Here is an 18041-nt window from a genome sequence, read left to right as displayed (position 1 = left end):
TCCTCTCCTCTCCCTCTTGCAAACTCTCCTGGTCTGCTTATCTGCTTTGTCTCTCCTTATCTCACTCTCCACTGCTACCCTACCTCACTCTCCCCTCCTTCCCTCTCTGGGGTGGCTTTTTAAAAGCCCTGCCAGTGGAATCAGCTGTCCTGCACTGATTAACTGCACACCCTCCCTGCTGCTTCCACCTGGGTGTTTAACCAGCTCTTTCTCTCCTCCCCTGGCTGAGGCTCTATCCTGAGCTGCCTTTCCCCCTTACTGTGATCTGCTGGCCTGACCGTATTACACCTAATTTGCTGCTTCTCCTGTCTTTGTTCCCCTTTGCTTCTGCTTTTCAGTGACTTCAATTCTTTTGCTCTTCTTTTTGCACTGTGACCTTCAGAACATCTCAGTTCCTTGTTTGTGTCTGTCAGCTTGGGATGAGAGAAAACACAACCTATACCCACAAACCACGGCAATGGGCTTGGTGTTCACTGCTCTAATTTCTGTTCCACAGGCAACTGACAGGTCTGTGTGCAAAACAACACTTGTGGCCGATGTAAATGCCTCTGTGTTCAGAATGTCAGCACAGGAACTAGCCAACCGGCTCTGCAAGGAAGGGGATCAGCACCTGGCGATGGACGAGCTGCCCCTTGCCACTGCTTTCTACTTGGCTGCGTTCAGCTGCAGTGCACTCCTGGCCGTGCAGAAAGTAAAGACCCTTGGGAAGGGGCCCTGGGAGAAAGTGATAGACACCCTGGAGACATGGTGCACAGGCAAGAGTCAGATTCCCAGCATACACTGCAATGACTTGGCCATTGTGTCGCTCAACGTGGGAATAGCGGCCGTGTTCCTATCCACCCTGAGCCCCAATAACTTGGCTTCCTCTGTAGTCAAGATGGAGGCCATGCTCAGGCAGGGGCACTATGAAGAAGTGGTGAGCCGGTGCAACACCCTGCTCAGCACCCATCCAAAACATTCAGTGGCAGCACTGTTGACCAGGGCTTTGGCCTGGGTGCTGTCAGGGACACAAGCCAGGAATGGAGTTGTGGACTATCTCCAAGCTTTCATGATGCATCGGGCTGAGACAGTGTCATATCTGCACAGCAGGCAGAAGGAACACTTGCCTCAGGTGATCCAGACCTTCTCTGATTACCTCTCAGTACACCAGGAGAAGGGCCCAGCCAGCAGGGCCTTGGATGGCCAGCTTGATTACTGTTATGAATTCCTCACTGCTGTGGCACCCAATGACATCCAGGTGTGCCGGGCACAGGCCGCATACCTCTTTGAGAAACACAAATATGAGGAGTGCGTGGCAGTTTACAGCAAGGCTCTGGAGGTCTTTTCTGCTGGTAGTAAGCTCAGAGATGAGAGAGCTTTGCATGTGCTCCTGGGTCGAGCCGCTGCTTACTTCTCCTTGGGTGGGCGGACTCGGGAGATGCTGCAGGACTTGATAGAAGCCTTCAAGATCAACCCTGGCCAAGCAAAGAAGCACTTCGATGAGCTTTTCTCATCTTGTGACACTGAGAGGATTGAAGAACAGGCCCGAGCGGCCCTGGATGGGGAGTTTGCGACCTACAGGGAAGCTGTGCATGCTCGAACTGAGCTTCGATGTGATGCTGGCACAGAGCTGCTCCTCCCAGTCGTGGACACTCTCCAGTTCCTCATTCAGATCACCCCAGGGTCGAGGCGTGAGCTGAGTGTCCGGCTGGCAGACTGCCAGCTGCTGAGCAGATGTGTCAAGAGTGCCCTTAAGCTCTGCAGCCATCTTTTGGGTTCTGAGGAGAATACATATTACAACAGCCTCCTGGTCCTGCGAGGGTTTTGCTACCTCCATGCCAATGACAACCAGCAAGCCCTGCAGGACTTCCAGAAGGTGATTGAGCATGACTCGCCGCACCCCAGCAGTTGTGTGAAAGCCCTGTGTGGGCGGGGGCTTCTCCGGAGTTCAGGTGGCAGCGCTTATCTCACAGCCCTAGATTATATCACGGCCTGTCGGCTGAGATTAGATGAAACCATCCTCACTGTCAAGTCTTATGTGCCCTGGAACCAAAGAGGGCTGCTCCTGAAAGTGCTCCAGGAAGAAGGGCAGAAGATACTCCAGAAAAAGCTGAATCCAAAAGGCAGCCCAGACTGCAGGCAGAAGAAAGGGATGGGATTGAACGGCTTCCTGACAAAAGAAGGGTATGGCTTGGCTGGGTTGATTGTCTCAGACAGACAGAGAGTAAGGCACAGAGCCTTCACGTCTCAGTCAGCAGCTGATGGGAACCCAGCCCAAAGTGGTATTAGGCAAAAGTCACTGATGTTTCTATGAAATATTTTCAAAAACACTGGATTTTTTTCATTGCTTTCCATATTTTTATGGAAAACCATCAGCTATTTTCTGAAAAGTGTTATAGAACGAGAAAGAAAGAAATGGCTTTAGAAATTTGGTTGCAAATGGAGTGTGTCACTAATACAAGTGTGGATACTTTAAGATGGTTTCTTACTAATAATATCTAACTCCCCACAGCATTTTTCTCATTAAATCACAAAGCAACTTAGTGTCATTATCACCATTTTATAAATGGAGAAACTGAGGCACAGAGAGGCAATGACTACCATAGTCACTCAATGGGCCAGTGGCAGAGCCTGGACTAGAACCCATGTTTCTTAAGTCCCACCCCAGCATACTCAAAGAAGGAGAGTTTTCTAACAAGGCTGTTCCCGCATACATGTGTTAGTGTTTTTTAGCAAGTTTTAGTAAGGGGGAGTCCTTCAATGGAGACAATACATTATTTTCTATACCTGCTATTTGTATTACCATAGTGTACCCTCTTTTGAAGCCATGCTTTCACCTGGAGTTGGAGGCCTTTGAGGAAATGTTTACAATGTGGCTTAAATGTTTATGCAACAGGAGGTTCTCCATACCTGGTAACAGTGATGTTTGGTCCCCATAGTAGCAGGGGGCTCATTCAAAGCCAGCTGCTCTGTATGAGTGACAGAAATTCCACCAGAACTTTGAGCAGTTCTTCTTTTGATCTTTGTTGATGCAGGGATGCTTTTGGGGTTCACCAGCTGGCTTCTCTCTTGATGGAGCTGGACCCTTCTGACGAAGTCTCTCAGATCCTGTGTGCCGATGCCCTGTACCAGCTGGAGCGCATGGAAGAAGCTCACAGACTCCTCTTGGTAGCTCTCTCTAAAAATCCCCAGAGGTCTCCCCTCCTGGCAAGGCTGGCACTGCTGCAGCTGAAGAAGGGTTTCTTGTATGATGGCACTCAGGTAAAAAGCACCTGGCTAGTAACAAGGGTGAGGCAAAGTCCTCCTGCAGGTGAAGCGACTGTGGTGGGGGGTCCATGGTTCTCACTGGCTATGTTAGGGATGCAGTGGGCACACACAGAAAGGTGGTTGCAAGAAACTAACCATTTGTGCTTTGTGATCTGGGGGAGGCGTATGTCTAAAATGCTGGGTCGAGCTGGTGGACAAATGGCTTAGAAAGTTCTCCATCAGGAAGAGGCACTCATACTTCACAAACACTTTCATGAAGGACTAATTTAAAGCTTTTCCACCCACACTCCTTCTGGGATTGGTAATTTCCCCTTACAAGAGAAGGAGTAGACCACTGCCCTCCTCCTGCAGCTATCTAGCCTCCTCCACCATTGCCCACAGCCTACATGAGGCAAATGGTGGTCTTATTTTAGGATCTCACCGGTGAGCAGGTCCATGTCTCCGGAAAGCAGCGAACGTCTGTGTTTGCGGCCCTTAAAATAAAGAAATGGACTTATGAAATGTATTCCACAGTGGATAGGTGAAGAATTAGTGTCGCCGCTGAGGCTCTGAGGAACCACACCTCTCACAGGCAGAAATTCTTAATTTTAAATCCCACAGTGTTCACCTGAAATCTGAGGGGCCGAGGGGCAGTTGCCCAGGGCCAATTCAAAGGGGTCTTGAGCTCTTGGCTGTTGCTGCCACTACCACAGCAGAGGCAGCAGCTGGAGCTCCAGACCCTTGAGGTCACTGCTGGAGTACCTGGCAGCACACTCTGGGGAGCACTAAATGGCACATACAGAGGCGCTAGCCCCTAGATCCGCCCCTTCCACCTGAGACCCTGCCCCTTCCAGGAACGCAAAGCCACTCCTTCACCTTGCCCAGGGGTCCAGCAATTCTGTCCATCCCCACTTCTCAGAATAACTAATCCTTCACCAAACCTAATACTTGACCCATCAGGTGAACAGCTCCCAGGAAGGCAAGTGCCTAGGAGATGGGAGTGCAGGTCCATTTCTAGCTCTGGCCCTTTTTGGTGCTGACTAAGAGAAGCAGAGGCCCCCTTCCCCCTTTAGTTTTAGAGAACAGCTTGTCCTAAAGAGCACCCAAGATCCAAGGTGGGTTGATATTCAGAATCTTCCTCTCAACACCTGCAGGCCAGAGACCCTGTTCTTTGCACACCCACAGATCCTGTTGAAACCAAATATGGATGTTATAAAGAGCTGTTTGACACAATAACTGCCTAATGATGTATGTCAGCCCTGGAGGAGAATATTGGTGGCACTTGTACTGATGGAGGATGAAATCCTTAACCAGGCTGATACAAAGTGTTAGCAGCAAAGCTGGAGTCAGGAAATCTTGAGTTTATGGACACAAACACACTGCATAAAATGTAACAAGTTCTTTTGACTTCTATATGTCACTTGATCCAATATGACAATAGTTACTAAGACTCACCTACTTTGGAACAGGAGCTCCCCGCTCAGAAAGTGAGTCGTCCTGTGGACATAGGCAGAACCTAACATAATACAGCTGCCATCAAAATACAACCAAGAGTCAGAAAATAATAAGCAGAACATATCACTGGCAAAAATGTTTGGGGGTCCATGGATAAATGCTTGGGCGTAGGTTGGTTGCCTTCTAAATTAGAAGGGATGTGAGTGTTTTTTATTTGTGCTAAGCAGATGTAGCTGCCAAGATTAGATGGTTAAATGACCAGAATTTGCCCACAGAGGGCACTGTTGCATTTTTAAACTATGCCATAAATCCTCAGGATGAAAAAGTATTCCACCCAACCAAAGGGGCAATTTTTTTCCCCAGGGGGTGTTAAACTATTCTATTTGCTGACACTGTAAGGCCTTTGTGTGAGTGATACCAGTCTTCAGAGTTTACATATAGCCCTGGGAAAATATGACTGAGAACAAGCTTCTTAATGATTTTGCTATTTGGAGTCACGGGTTTGGGAGGGGGGAAGTTGTTTATCCATCCCCCCCCCCCCCCTCCCCCGGTTCAGTGTGCAAACAAACTGTGATTGAAAAGCCATTGCTTTATTCTTTGGCCAGCACATGTTACCTGAAGGGCACATTCCATGATGGACTCATACTTGAACCCTGTGCATGATGGCATAAAACTTTTTGTGAAAGTTTTGTGGAAGTTCTTTTGGGCCTTTATAGGCTGCATCAAATCTTTTTGAATTTTAGGAAAATTTTCACAATTATTTTCTTTACCAACTCGAATAAGAAACAACCCAAATTTAAAAAAAAAACAAACCTACTCCAAAGTTTGGAATTTTAGATAAAATTATTCATGTCTTTATTTCAAAATGTAAGTTCAATATTTCCTGACCCCACCCAGAGCAAAACAGAGTAGTGCCAGTTTGCTTTTGCATTTGAACACCCAAATATTGCATTCAGAAACTGCTAATTTCTTCATCACATGGAAACTACATTGAGATCAGATAGACTATTAAATACTACGCTCTTGTGCTGTGTTGGCCAACCTCTTCAGGTTGATAGTCTCTTATTGAAAGTCAAACATTTTCCTGGCCCCCCTCCCCTGACATTATTATAAAGGAAAAGTAAAAATAAATTAGCAATACAATGCCTATAGAATTTATTTTTGCTGCATGTTTCAAGCAATTGACAGGGAATATTTGACCTGGAGGGCTGGTAGGAGAGTGGGGAGGGTAAATCCCCATGTGGATGAGAAAGGGGCAAAATTGTGACAAGCCCAACACCACTGGTTGCCCTCAGATGTTTGGAAAGTTTGGCCTGCACTGAGGTTATCTGAAAAAAAAATTCCTTGCCTTGGAATTGGAATTAAATTTCAACCCTCTGTGACACCTTTCCACTCCTCACTGCTTTTGATCGCTCTTCCTGGGGATCATGAGCCCTGGCTGAGGAATACTGCTCTAGTTCAGTCCCAAAATGTTTGACTCACTAGTGTTCATCTATGTCTATGCCCACAGTCCAGCTGCATCTGACCCTGTCTGATTTACATTAATGCCAGTTTAACCATCCTCCCTTTCTTCTCTGTCCTTGTTAAGTTGCTGAAGAAAATGATCCAGATCGGAGACACTTCCTGCCTCCTGCTGATGATGGATATTTTCAAAGATGAAGACAGGAAGTTGATGCAAACTCACTGCCACTCCAGGGCGATGACCATTCTGAAGAATAAGCAGGGAGACACCTACATCAGAGAAGCTATTGCCTACCTTTCCTTTGCTATCATTGCATCAGGTAGGCTTGTGAGAGGTTTGCTTCTGTGGGAACTAGGCCAGCATGTGGACAGGTGTCACTCTTCATACATTATTTCTGCTTTCCTCTAAATAAAATGATAGAACACAAACAAAAAGTGTGCAAAGGTATGTGGATGGCTGAGGAGAAAAGCTCTATATACCATAGTCATTCTCATCTAAGTAACTGGTTTGACATGGCCCAGATACACAATGACCAAAGTCCTTAACATCCAGCAACATTGTGGCCTGTGTGAAATGAGTTGGCTCGGCTGTTTTGTCGCCAGAGATTTAGGTTAGATATCTAAATGTAAAGGTAGTAAATCTCTGGAATAGGCTTTCCAAGCAGGTTATGGAAACCCTATCAGGAAAGGTTTTTAAGAGGGTGGACAAACTCCATGCAGGGATGCTCTAGGTTTACCTGGTTCAGCCTCAGCACAGGAGGTTGGAATGGGTGATGTCTCTAAATGCCCGACATGTCTACAATTCTGTGGAAAGTCACACTGGTCATCAGCAAATTCCCCTGTGGACTCCAGCCGTGACTAGAAGCAGGGTGGCATAATCCTTTGGTAGAGAGACCACCACACTAAGACTCAGGAGAGCTGGTTTCTGTTCTCAGCTCTGCTGCTGACTGTTGCCTGGCCTTGGGTAACTAACTTCACCTCTATTTCCCCTGCACTTCGTCTCTAGGTCTTCTGCTAGCCCAAGGCACATACATGGGGCAGGGAGCATGAAGGGTGTGAACACACTCCCCTTCCCATGTCCAGTTTCTCTCCCTTCCTCACTGCTGCACTGTGCAGGGAGAGTCTGCAGGGCATGATGGGGGAACACAAGACACCCTGGGAGCTGTAGTTCCTTGGCCAGCTCCATATCTAGAAGGCCCAAGGGAATATTGTTTGTCACTTACAATATTACAGCAAGGTTGCAGAAGGTAATTTCTATAAAATAGTTGTTACTGTATGAATTTTTAGTATGTTATAACAAAATCATTTTACCAATCATTGTTTTCACTCAAATTTTTCATTAACCTCTCTTACCCACACTCTTTGCATGACTATTTCAAACTTTATATTTAAAAAAAATTGCAGTCCACATTTACAAAAAAGCACACACACACACACACACACACACCAGAAATTCATGCACATGGGCCTCAGACCTGTAGGGCAAGGACTGTCTCTCTGGGTGCTTGTGTAGCACCCAACACAATGGGTGTCTTTAGGCACTACTGTCAAATAAATAATGAATAATTCAAGACAAGATTAAAATATCTGGGACTGTTCACCTTTCAAAAGAGATGGGTAAGGGGAAATATGACAGAGGTTTATACAATCATGACAGGTGTGGGGAAAGTGAATAAAGAAATGTTATTTACACATAAGAGAGGAACCCAGGTCACCCAATGAAATTAATAGGAAGGAGGTTTCAAGGCAGCACATCTTCACCTAACATGCAGTCAGCCTTTGAAATGTGTTGTCAGGCAGCATTGCATGTAATCTGCGCAGTTGTGCAGCCTCTGGGAGACAGTCAAATGCTGCCTAGCTGATTAACAGAGTGCCCACAGCTAGGGTTTGTAACTACTCACGGTGTGCAGCTGCACATGCCTCGGTGCACACAAAAATTTATTCTGCACATGGATGGAAAATATCTGCACATGGATGGAACAGATTAATGGGAACATTGCCTTCATCAGAGGATGTTGCAAAGGCCAAATGTATAACTGGGTTCAAAAATGAATGAGTTAAGGTCATGGAGGACAGACCTATCAATTGCTGCTAGCCAGGATGGTCAGAGATGCAGCCTCATGCTGTGTGAGTCCCTAAACTTCTGAACTACTGTTCATTCCCTCCAACATGCTGGGCGCTGTCTGCTATCTGAAGCCAGGAGAGTGTGCTGAACAGACCATTGCTTTGACTCCATCAGGCAGTTCTCATAATTGGTTGTAATGGTGCTTTGGGGCTCAGGACATCTGTTTGCTTCATCGCCTCTGGTCAAATTTTCATAAGCACATCATTCATTGAGGAGCCAAGGCCTCAGCCTCCATTTTGCCAGCAGCATTTAGGGACCTTTGGTATTTAAGCCCATTTGAAAAGCTTATAATGCAACCCTAGTGACCTGAGCATCTGGCTCACTTTTGAAACTTTCCCCATTACTGCCTTGTTTCACACAGATAGCAAGTGGCTTGGAGTGGCTGCAGGATTCATTCCAGTCTTGACCAGTCTACCAAGCTGGAGAAGGCTATACAACCCATTCACAGTCTACGAAACCAGTTAGAGCCCTGCAGCCACTCACGGTAGGAATGCTGAGGGATATGTTCTTTTTCTTCTGCATTAAGCTGTGTTCAGTATCGCAGTTCCCACCCAAAGCTACTTGCCCACCAGTGAGTTTTCCTGATGCTGTGAGTCTGCAGGTGTTTGAGATGCATTCCCTACTAAAAAGTTACACCCCTGCCTGGGTGCATTAGAGCTGAAACATTACCTCGGTTCTCCCCAGACAGAAAGGCTTAGCTAATTTAGAAATGTTTCTGGCATGTTCTAAGCAGAACACTATTCTTATGGAAATATGACTTTCATTTGCAGCAAATGTTATGACAGTAGCATGGAGGAGGAGGGAGCATAAAAAGGAAAGGGAAAACTGCTAACTGCCTTGAGGTGGCTCAGGCCAGGTCTACACTAGACATCAGTCAATTTAGAGAAGTTATCATTCCCCTCTACTTGGCCCTGGTGAGGCCATATCTGTAGTATTGCATCCAGTTCTGTGCCCCCCACTATAGAAAGGACATGGATGTATTGGAGAGGATTCAGTGGTGGGCAATGAAAATGATTATGGGGCTGGAGCACATGACCTATGAGGAGAGGCTGAGAGATTTGGGCTTATTTAGTTTGCAGAAGAGATGAGTGAGAGGCAATTTGATAGCAGCCTTCAACTTCCTGAAGTGGGGCCTCTAAAAAGGAAGGAGAGAGGCTGTTCCCCCTAATGGCGGATGGCAGAACAAGGAGCAATGGTCTGAAGTTACAGAGAGAGAGGGGTAGATTGGATATTAGGAGGGTGGTGATGCTTTACCTAGAGAGGTGGTGGAATTTCTATCCCTAGAAGCTTTTAAGTCCCGGCTTGACGAAGTCCTGGCTGAGATGATTTAGTTAGAGTTGATCCTGCTTTAGGAAGGGGGCTGGACTAGATGACCTTCAAAGGTCCTTTCCAGCCCTAGGATTCTATGATTCTGTGACTTACCTGGCTGTCCTCACAGAGAGAGGTTGATGGGACAAACTCTCCTGTCAGCCTCCCTTGGTCCTCGTGATGTTAAGAAGTATAGAGGTTGACTACCAACCCCCCATATTTCAATTTTATGCATCTCTACTAGGCATACAAAATTGAACCCTGGAAGATCGATCCTCTCTGTTTCACAGGCCATGTATCCAGCTTTACCAACTTTCCACTTGCTAGTGCAGATGCTTGTTAAGAAAGGGGCCTGGTCTGTTGTTGGCACTGATCATTAGAGCCCCACAAGCATTAATAGCATTTGGTGAGGAATTCTGGAACATCATTTGGAGGGGGAAGACTTGCTATTGAAAAGGAATTGCTAAACGTGCAGCTGCTGGTACATTTCTCCAGGCAGCTGTGTGAAAAGCCACACTCACTGACCGCCCCCAAGAAAACAATATTTACAATTCATCCAATATGGGGATGTCACTGTTATTGATCACAACCCTTGGCAAATAAAGATGCTCACTGAAATTGCTTTGAAAGCAAGGTGGTGTGTGAATGAATGAGACATTCATTCTCTGCAGCCTCTTGTACGTTTCATATACAAGTGATCGATTTAGTTGCGACTGGAGAAAAGGGTATCCTAATGTCACACATCCCTGTGTCTTGACCTACTACATGATATGGTGAGAAGTGAGACAGACCATCTGGGTTATTATCCAAACCAAAGTAGTGTACATTATCTGATTCATTCCATCAGACCCTACCAGCTCCTCTCCCTGATAAATGGCTCTGCTTCTGCCTCCTAGCAGCACGTCTCATCCAGAGTATTCTTTCTCCTTTTGTGCTGCCATTTGTGAGTTATATCTACATCCTCAGCCTTCAGAGTTGTTTTAACTAGCTAGGGCCCAACCATACCACCTAAGTTGCTGTGTCATGCGCCATTGGAGCTACAGTACATGCCTTTGCTGTGCACTAGCGAGGAACACTGCTGTTTGCAAGGGTATAAAGGAATCATAGAACAGGAAGGGACTTGAGAGGTCATCAAGTCCAGCCCCTGCATTTAACGGCAGGGCCAAGCACCATCTAGATCATCCCTGGCAGATGTTTATCTAACCTGCTCTTAAATACTTCCAATGATGGAGATTCCACAACCTCCCTAGGCAATTTATTCCAGTACTTTCAAGTCATCCCCTCTTGGTTTGCATCCAGCCACCCACAGCACTTCTAATTTTCTTGGCTGCAGCACTCCCTCTGACAGGTTCAGATCCAGTTCCCACCAATGAGCGAAGGAGGAGAGGGGACCAGTGTAACTTCCCAGAGAGAAGCTTTCCAGGTTTCCTAGGAAACTCAACCCAAACTGCCTCATCAAAGCAATTTCATCACAAACAGCAAAAAAAGCAAACAAAATGGCAATTGTGGGATTTCTTTTAACTGTTCTAGACAATGTCTGTGCACAAAGAGGCAGCAAAGGAATGTTGAGCAATCCCTCTTCTGGGGGAATCTCAAATAACTTAAGAGGGTTTGGTAAATAAATAAATACAGCTGGAAAAGAGCATCTGTCACCACTGTGGGCCTGCACTGCTCTGAAAAGCAGGCCTTGCCGGTAGCCTATTTGTTACATGTGAACCAAAACAGTGGCCATCATATGAAATAACATGAAATCAAAACTGACCAACAAGCCACAAAAAGGAAAGCTAATGGAGAGTGAGGATGGATTTCAATGGAGCAAGCAATCGAAATACTGTAAGATGAACTGAGAGTCAGTCTTCCTGCTGATGACCAGACCTGACCAGAGCAATAGAGCAATAACCAGAGCACCATTGTTTTCATTTGTACCAAAACAGAACTTGGGCATGTCTATACTTACAGGAAAATTAACACGCCAGAGATCAACTTCTGGGGTTTGCACCTAGTAGGGAAGCACTAAATCATACATTCAGGACATCCCCTTCGACCCCAGTAGGCCTCACAGTCATGAGGAGAGAGGGAAATCAACAGGAGAGCTTTTCCCACCAACCTCCGGCTGTGGGAATGATGGAGAAAGTCAACTTAAGGTATGTTGAAGAAAATTTACCTAAAGTACATTGAAGAAAGTCAACCTAAGGTAAATTGAATCTAGCTATTCTCATAGCTGGAACTGAGTATCTTAAGAGGGCTTTCTCCCCTAAAGTAGACCTGCCCGTAGGTTCTGTTCTTTCTATGTCAGTTCTTACATCACCCTCAACACCCTGATATCAAAACACTTTTCAGTGATATATTAAGCAATGAGATTATTGTCCTGGGGCTCTTTGGTGGTCATTTCTGCTGAGCAAAAACATTTTATTAACCCTTTTAACCTCTCCTATCTTTAAAACTGAGAGCATTACAAATTAAACAGGGAAAGGAAAGTTTCTAAGAGAACCATATATTTAGTATATAGGGAAGATCCATTAGAGAGCGCCAATGCCTGGAGCCCAGGAGATCTGCATTCTGTTTCCAGGTCTGCCCTGTGTACTGTGTCATCTTCAACAGGTTATGGAAAAACAGGGTCTCTCAGTCCAGGTGCCCAAGTAAGCCAACAAAAACCACAGGCCGTATCTGAAAAATTTGTATGTAACTAATTACAAGCTCCTCCCTCAAATCCCTCCTGAAGACTAATTTCTTCTGGGACACCTGCCAATAATCAGAAAGCAAAAATGACTACCTGGGAAAAGCCGCTATTAACTGATTTATGTGGAGCCAGCAAGCTGTGCCCATGAGCGATCTATGGAACTGCTCGATCTCACTGGTGTTACCCTCTGCCTTCCTCCACCACCTTTGTCAGAACATTCTTTTAGCTTTTTTTTTTCCAATATTCCTGTGTTGGGAAGAACACCGCAGCAGTCCAGCACTCTGGCATTTAATTTCAAAAAGGGGAATTATACAAAAATGAGGAGGTTAGTTAAACAGAAATTAAACGGTAGAGTAACTAAAGTAAAATCCCTGCAGGCTGCGTGGAAACTTTTCAAGGACACCATATTACAGGACCAACTTAAATGTATACCCCAAATTAAAAAAACACAGTAAGAGACCTAAAAAAGAACCACCGTGGCTTAACAACCATGTAAAAGAGGCAGTGAGAGATAAAAAGGCATCCTTTAAAAAGTGGAAGTCAAATCCTAGTGAGGAAAATAGAAAGGAACATAAACACTGCCAAATTAAGTGTAAAAATGTAATAAGAAAAGCCAAAAAAGATTTTGAGGAACAGTTAGCCATAAATTCAAAAAACAATAGTAAAATGTTTTTTAAGTACATTAGAAGCAGGAAGCCCGCTAAAAAAGCAGTGGGACCACTGGATGATGGAGATATAAAAGGAGCAATCAAGGAAGATGATGCCATTTCAGAGAACATAAATGATTTCTTTGCTTCAGTCTTCACGGCTGAGGGTATTACAGAGGTTCCCAAATCTGAGCCGTCCTTTGTAGGTGACAAATCTGAGGAACTGTCCCAGATTGAAGTGTCAGTAGAAGAGGTTTTGGAACTAATTGATAAGCTAAACAGTAGCAAGTCTCCAGGACCAGATGGCATTCACCCAAGGGTTCTGAAAGAACTCAAATGTGAAATTGCAGAGCTATTAATGGTGGTTTGTAACCAATCCTTTAAATCAGCTTCGGTATCCAATGACTGGAAGACAGCTAATATAACGCCAATATTTAAAAAGGGCTCTAGAGGAGACCCTGGCAATTACAGACCGGTAAGTCTAACGTCAGTACCGGGCAAATTAGTAGAAACAATGGTAAAGAATAAAATTGTCAGACATGTAGAAGAACATGATTTGTTGGGCAAAAGTCAGCATGGTTTCTGTAGAGGGAAGTCATGTCTTACTAATCTATTAGAGTTCTTTGAAGGGGTTAACAAACATGCAGACAGGGTGGTCATGGGACAGGAGGAAAGATCCTTTCATGGATTGGAAACTGGTTAAAAGACAGGAAACAAAGGGTTTCAATAAATGGTAAATTTTCACAATGGAGGGGTAACTAGTGGTGTTCCCCAAGGGTCAGTCCTTGGACCAATCCTGTTCAACTTGTTCATCAATGGTCTAGAGAAAGGGGTAAGCAGTGAGGTGGTAAAGTTTGCAGATGATACCAAGCTGTTCAGGATAGTCAAAACCAAAGTAGATTGTGAAGAACTTCAAGGAGAGCTCAGCAAACTGAGTAATTGGGCAGAAAAATGGCAAATGAAATTTAATGTGGGTAAGTGTAAGGTAATGCACATTGGGAAAAATAACCCCAATTACACATACAATGTGATGGGGGCAAATTTAGATACAACAGATCAGGAAAGGGATCTTAGAATTATAGTGGATAGTTCTCTGAAAACATCCACGCAGTGTGCAGCGGCAGTCAGTAAAGCAAATAGGATGTTAGGAATTATTAAAAAAGGGATAGAAAATAAGAATAAGAATATCATACTTCCCCTATATAAAACTATGGTACGCCCACATCTTGAGTACTGCATGCAGATGTGGTCTCCTACCCTCAAAAAAGATATACTGGCGTTAGAAAAAGTTCAGAAAAGGGCAACTAAAATGCTTAAGGGTTTGGAAAGGGTCCCATATGAGGAGAGGCTAGAGAGACTGGGACTTTTCAGTCTATAAAAGAGGAGATTGAGGGGCGATATGATAGAGGTATATAAAATCATGAATGGTGTGGAGAAAGTGAATATTGGAAAGTTATTTACTTGTTCCCATAATATAAGAACTAGAGGACACCAAATGAAATTAATGGGTAGTAGGTTCAAAACTAATAAAAGAAAATTTTTCTTCACACAGCGCACAGTCAACCTGTGGAACTCCTTGCTGGAGGAGGCTGTGAAGGCCAGCACTCTAACAGAGTTTAAAATGGAGCTTGATAAATTTTTGGAGGTTAGGTCCACAAATGGCTATTAGCCAAGGGTAAAGTATGGTGCCCCTAGCTTTTAGTCAAACGCTGGAGATAGATGGCAGGAGACAAATCACTTGATCATTGTCTTCGTTTCACCTCCTCTGCGGCACCTGGCACTGGCCACTGTCGGCAGACAGGATACTGGGCTGGATGGACCTTTGGTCTGACCCAGTATGGCCATTCTTATGTTCTTATCTTTATACAACTGGAGCAAGGAATGTATCTGTGCATCAGCCAGCATGCTGGGGCCCCTGTTTCTGACACTGCAGTAGACAGATTGGGGCTACAAATTAGGGCTATACATCTTGCAAAGCAGCTTTTCATGGATCATTGTCAGAGACACGTTTTCCCACCTCTTCTTAGTCACTTTCCGAACTTGATTACCTCTGTGATGGACACACACACACACACATGCTTCATAGAATCATAGAACACTAGGACTAGAAGGGGCCTCGAGAGGCCATCGAGTCCAGTCCCCTGCCCCGACGGCAGGACCGACCACTATCTACACCATCCCTGATAGACATCTATCTAATCTGTTCTTAAATATCTCCAGCGAGGGAGATTCCACAACCTCCCTTGGCAACTTATTCCAGTACTTGACCACCCTGACAGTTAGGAACTTTTTCCTAATGTCCAGCCTAAACTTCCCTTGCTGCAGCTTAAGTCCATTGCCTCTTGTTCTCTCCTCAGAGGCCAAGAAGAACAAGTTTTCTCCCTCCTCCTTATGACACCCTTTAAGATATCTGAAAACTGCTGTCATGTCCCCCCTCAATCTTCTTTTTTCCAAGCTAAACAAGCCCAATTCTTTCAGCCTTTCTTCATAAGTCATGTTCTCCAGACCTTTTATCATTCTAGTTGCTCTTCTCTGGACCTTCTCTAATTTCTCCACATCTTTCTTGAATTGGGGTGCCCAGAACTGGACACAATATTCCAGCTGAGGCCTAACCTGCGCAGAGTAGAGCGGTAGAATGATTTCTCGTGTCTTGTTCACAACACACCTGCTAATGCATCCCAGAATCATGTTTGCTTTTTTTGCAACAGCATCACACTGTTGACTCATATTTAACTTGTGAGCTACTAGAACCCCTAGATTCCTTTCTGCTGTACTCCTTCCTAGACAGTCTTTTCCCATTCTGTATGTGTGAAACAGATTATTCCTTCCTAAGTGCAGCACCTTACATTTATCTTTATTAAACTTCATCCTATTTACTTCAGACCATTTCTCCAATTTATCTAGATCATTCTGAATTATGACCCTGTCCTCCAAGGTAGTTGCAACCCCTCCCAGCTTGGTATGATCTGCAAACTTAATAAGCGTACTTTCTATGCCAATATCCAAATCATTAATGAAGATATTGAACAGAACTGGTCCCGAAACAGACCCCTGCGGAACCCCACTTGTTATGCTTTTCCAGCAGGATTGAGCACCATTAACAACTACTCTCTGGGTATGATTAGCCAGCCAGTTATGCACCCACCTTATTGCAGCCCCATTTAAGTTGGACTTGCCTAGTTTGTCGATAAGAATATTATGCGAGACCATATCAAATGCTTTACTAAAGTCTAGGTATACCACACCCACTGCTTCTCCCTTATCTACGAGTCTCGTTATCGTGTCAAAAAAAGCTATCAGGTTGGTTTGACATGATTTGTTTTTTACAAAACCATGCTGGCTGTTCCCTATCACTTTACTACCTTCCAAGTGCTTGCAGATGACTTCCTTAACTACCTGCTCCATTACCTTTCCTGGCACAGAAGTTAAGCTGACTGGCCTGTAATTTCCTGTGTTGTTCTTATTCCCCTTTTTGTAGATGGGCACTATATTTGCCCTCTTCCAGTCTTCTGGAATCTCTCCTGTCTCCCATGAGTTTCCAAAAATGAGAGCTAACAGCTCAGCTACCTCTTCTATCAGCTCCTTGAGGATTCTAGGATGCATTTCATCAGGCCCTGGTGACTTGCAGACATCTAATTTTTCCAAATGGTTTTTTACTTGTTCTTTTTTTATTTCAAAAACTAACTCTACCCCTTTTCCACCAGCATTCACTATGTCAGGCATTCCTTCAGACTTCTCTGTGAAGACCGAAACAAAGAAGTCATTAAGCATCTCTGCCATTTCCAAGTTTCCCGTTACTGTTTCTCCCTCCTCACTGAGCAATGGCCCTACCCTGTCCTTGGTCTTCCTCTTGTTTCTAATATATTTGTAAAAGGCCTTCTTGTTACCCTTTATGCCTGTAGCTAGTTGGAGCTCATTTTGTGCCTTAGCCTTTCTAATTTTACTCCTGCATTCCTGTGTTATTTGCCTATGTTCATTCTTTGTAATTTGTCCTAGTTTCCATTTTTTATAGGATTCCTTTTTTAGTTTGAGATCATGCAGAATCTCCTTGTTAAGCCAAGGCAGTCTTTGCCCATATTTACTCTCTTTCCTACATAGGGGAATAGCTTGTTTTTGGGCCCTTAATAATGTCTCTTTGAAAAACTGCCAACTCTCCTCAGTTGTTTTTCCCCTCAGTTTTTCCTCCCATGGGATCTTACCTACCAGCTCTCTCAGTTTACCAAAATCTGCCTTCCTGAAATCCATCATCTCTGTTTTGCTATTTTCCCTCCTACCAGTCCTTAGAATTGTGAATTCTATGATTTCATGATCACTTTCACCCAAGCAGCCTCCCACATTCAAATTCTCGACCAAGTCCTCCTTATTTGTTAAAATCAAATCCAGAATAGTTTCTCCCCTGGTGTCTTTTTCAACTTTTTGGAATAAAAAATTGTCTCCAATGCAGTCTAAGAACTTATTGGATAGTCTGTGCCCCGCTGTATTAATGTCCCAGCATATATCTGGATAGTTAAAGTCCCCCATCACCACCAAATTCTGGGCTCTGGATGATTTTGTTAGTTGTTTAAAAAAAGCATCATCCACCTCTTCCACCTGGTTAGGTGGCCTGTAGTAGACTCCTAACAGGACATCACCCTTGTTTTTTACCCCTCTTAAATTAACCCACAGACTCTCAACACGTCCATCTCCTATGTCCATCTCCACCTCAGTCCAAGTATGTACATTTTTTATATATAAGGCAACACCTCCCCCGTTTTTATCCCTGTCTATCTTTCCTAACCAGGCTGTAGCCTTCAATACCAACATTCCAATCATGTGTATTATCCCACCAAGTTTCTGTGATGCCAATGATATCATAGTTATATTTATTTATTAGCACTTCCAGTTCTTCCTGCTTATTACCCATACTTCTTGCATTGGTATATAGGCACCTTAGATATTGATTTGAACTTGCCCCCCAGTTTTTTCCTGGCCCTCTTTTTACTCTGACTTTGTTGCCCGTGCTCCCTCCTACTTCTGACCCATCTCCCAGGTTTCCATGTTCTCCACTCACCTGCAGGCTTTGCTCCCCTGTCCCCGGCAAACCTAGTTTAAAGCCCTCCTCACCATTTTTTCATGGAAAATGGGTTATGAATATAAATAT

General features: G+C 44.5%; 1 protein-coding gene across 1 annotated transcript in view; it reads left to right on the top strand.

The window, feature by feature from the left end:
• The first annotated feature begins 559 nt into the window (after nucleotides 1-559).
• TTC34 (tetratricopeptide repeat domain 34) overlaps nucleotides 560-18041 on the top strand; it is a 51041-nt gene continuing 33559 nt past the window's right edge. The window contains exons 1-3 of the mRNA XM_075017979.1: nucleotides 560-2163; nucleotides 3015-3240; nucleotides 6269-6461. Of these exons, the coding sequence (XP_074874080.1) occupies nucleotides 560-2163; nucleotides 3015-3240; nucleotides 6269-6461 (2023 nt within the window). The remainder of the gene's footprint in view (nucleotides 2164-3014; nucleotides 3241-6268; nucleotides 6462-18041) is intronic.

Source organism: Carettochelys insculpta, chromosome 23 (assembly GCF_033958435.1).
Source record: "Carettochelys insculpta isolate YL-2023 chromosome 23, ASM3395843v1, whole genome shotgun sequence".
NCBI lineage: Eukaryota > Metazoa > Chordata > Testudines > Carettochelyidae > Carettochelys > Carettochelys insculpta.
Note: the sequence above shows the minus strand (reverse complement) of the source record. Positions and strands in the feature narration are given on the sequence as shown.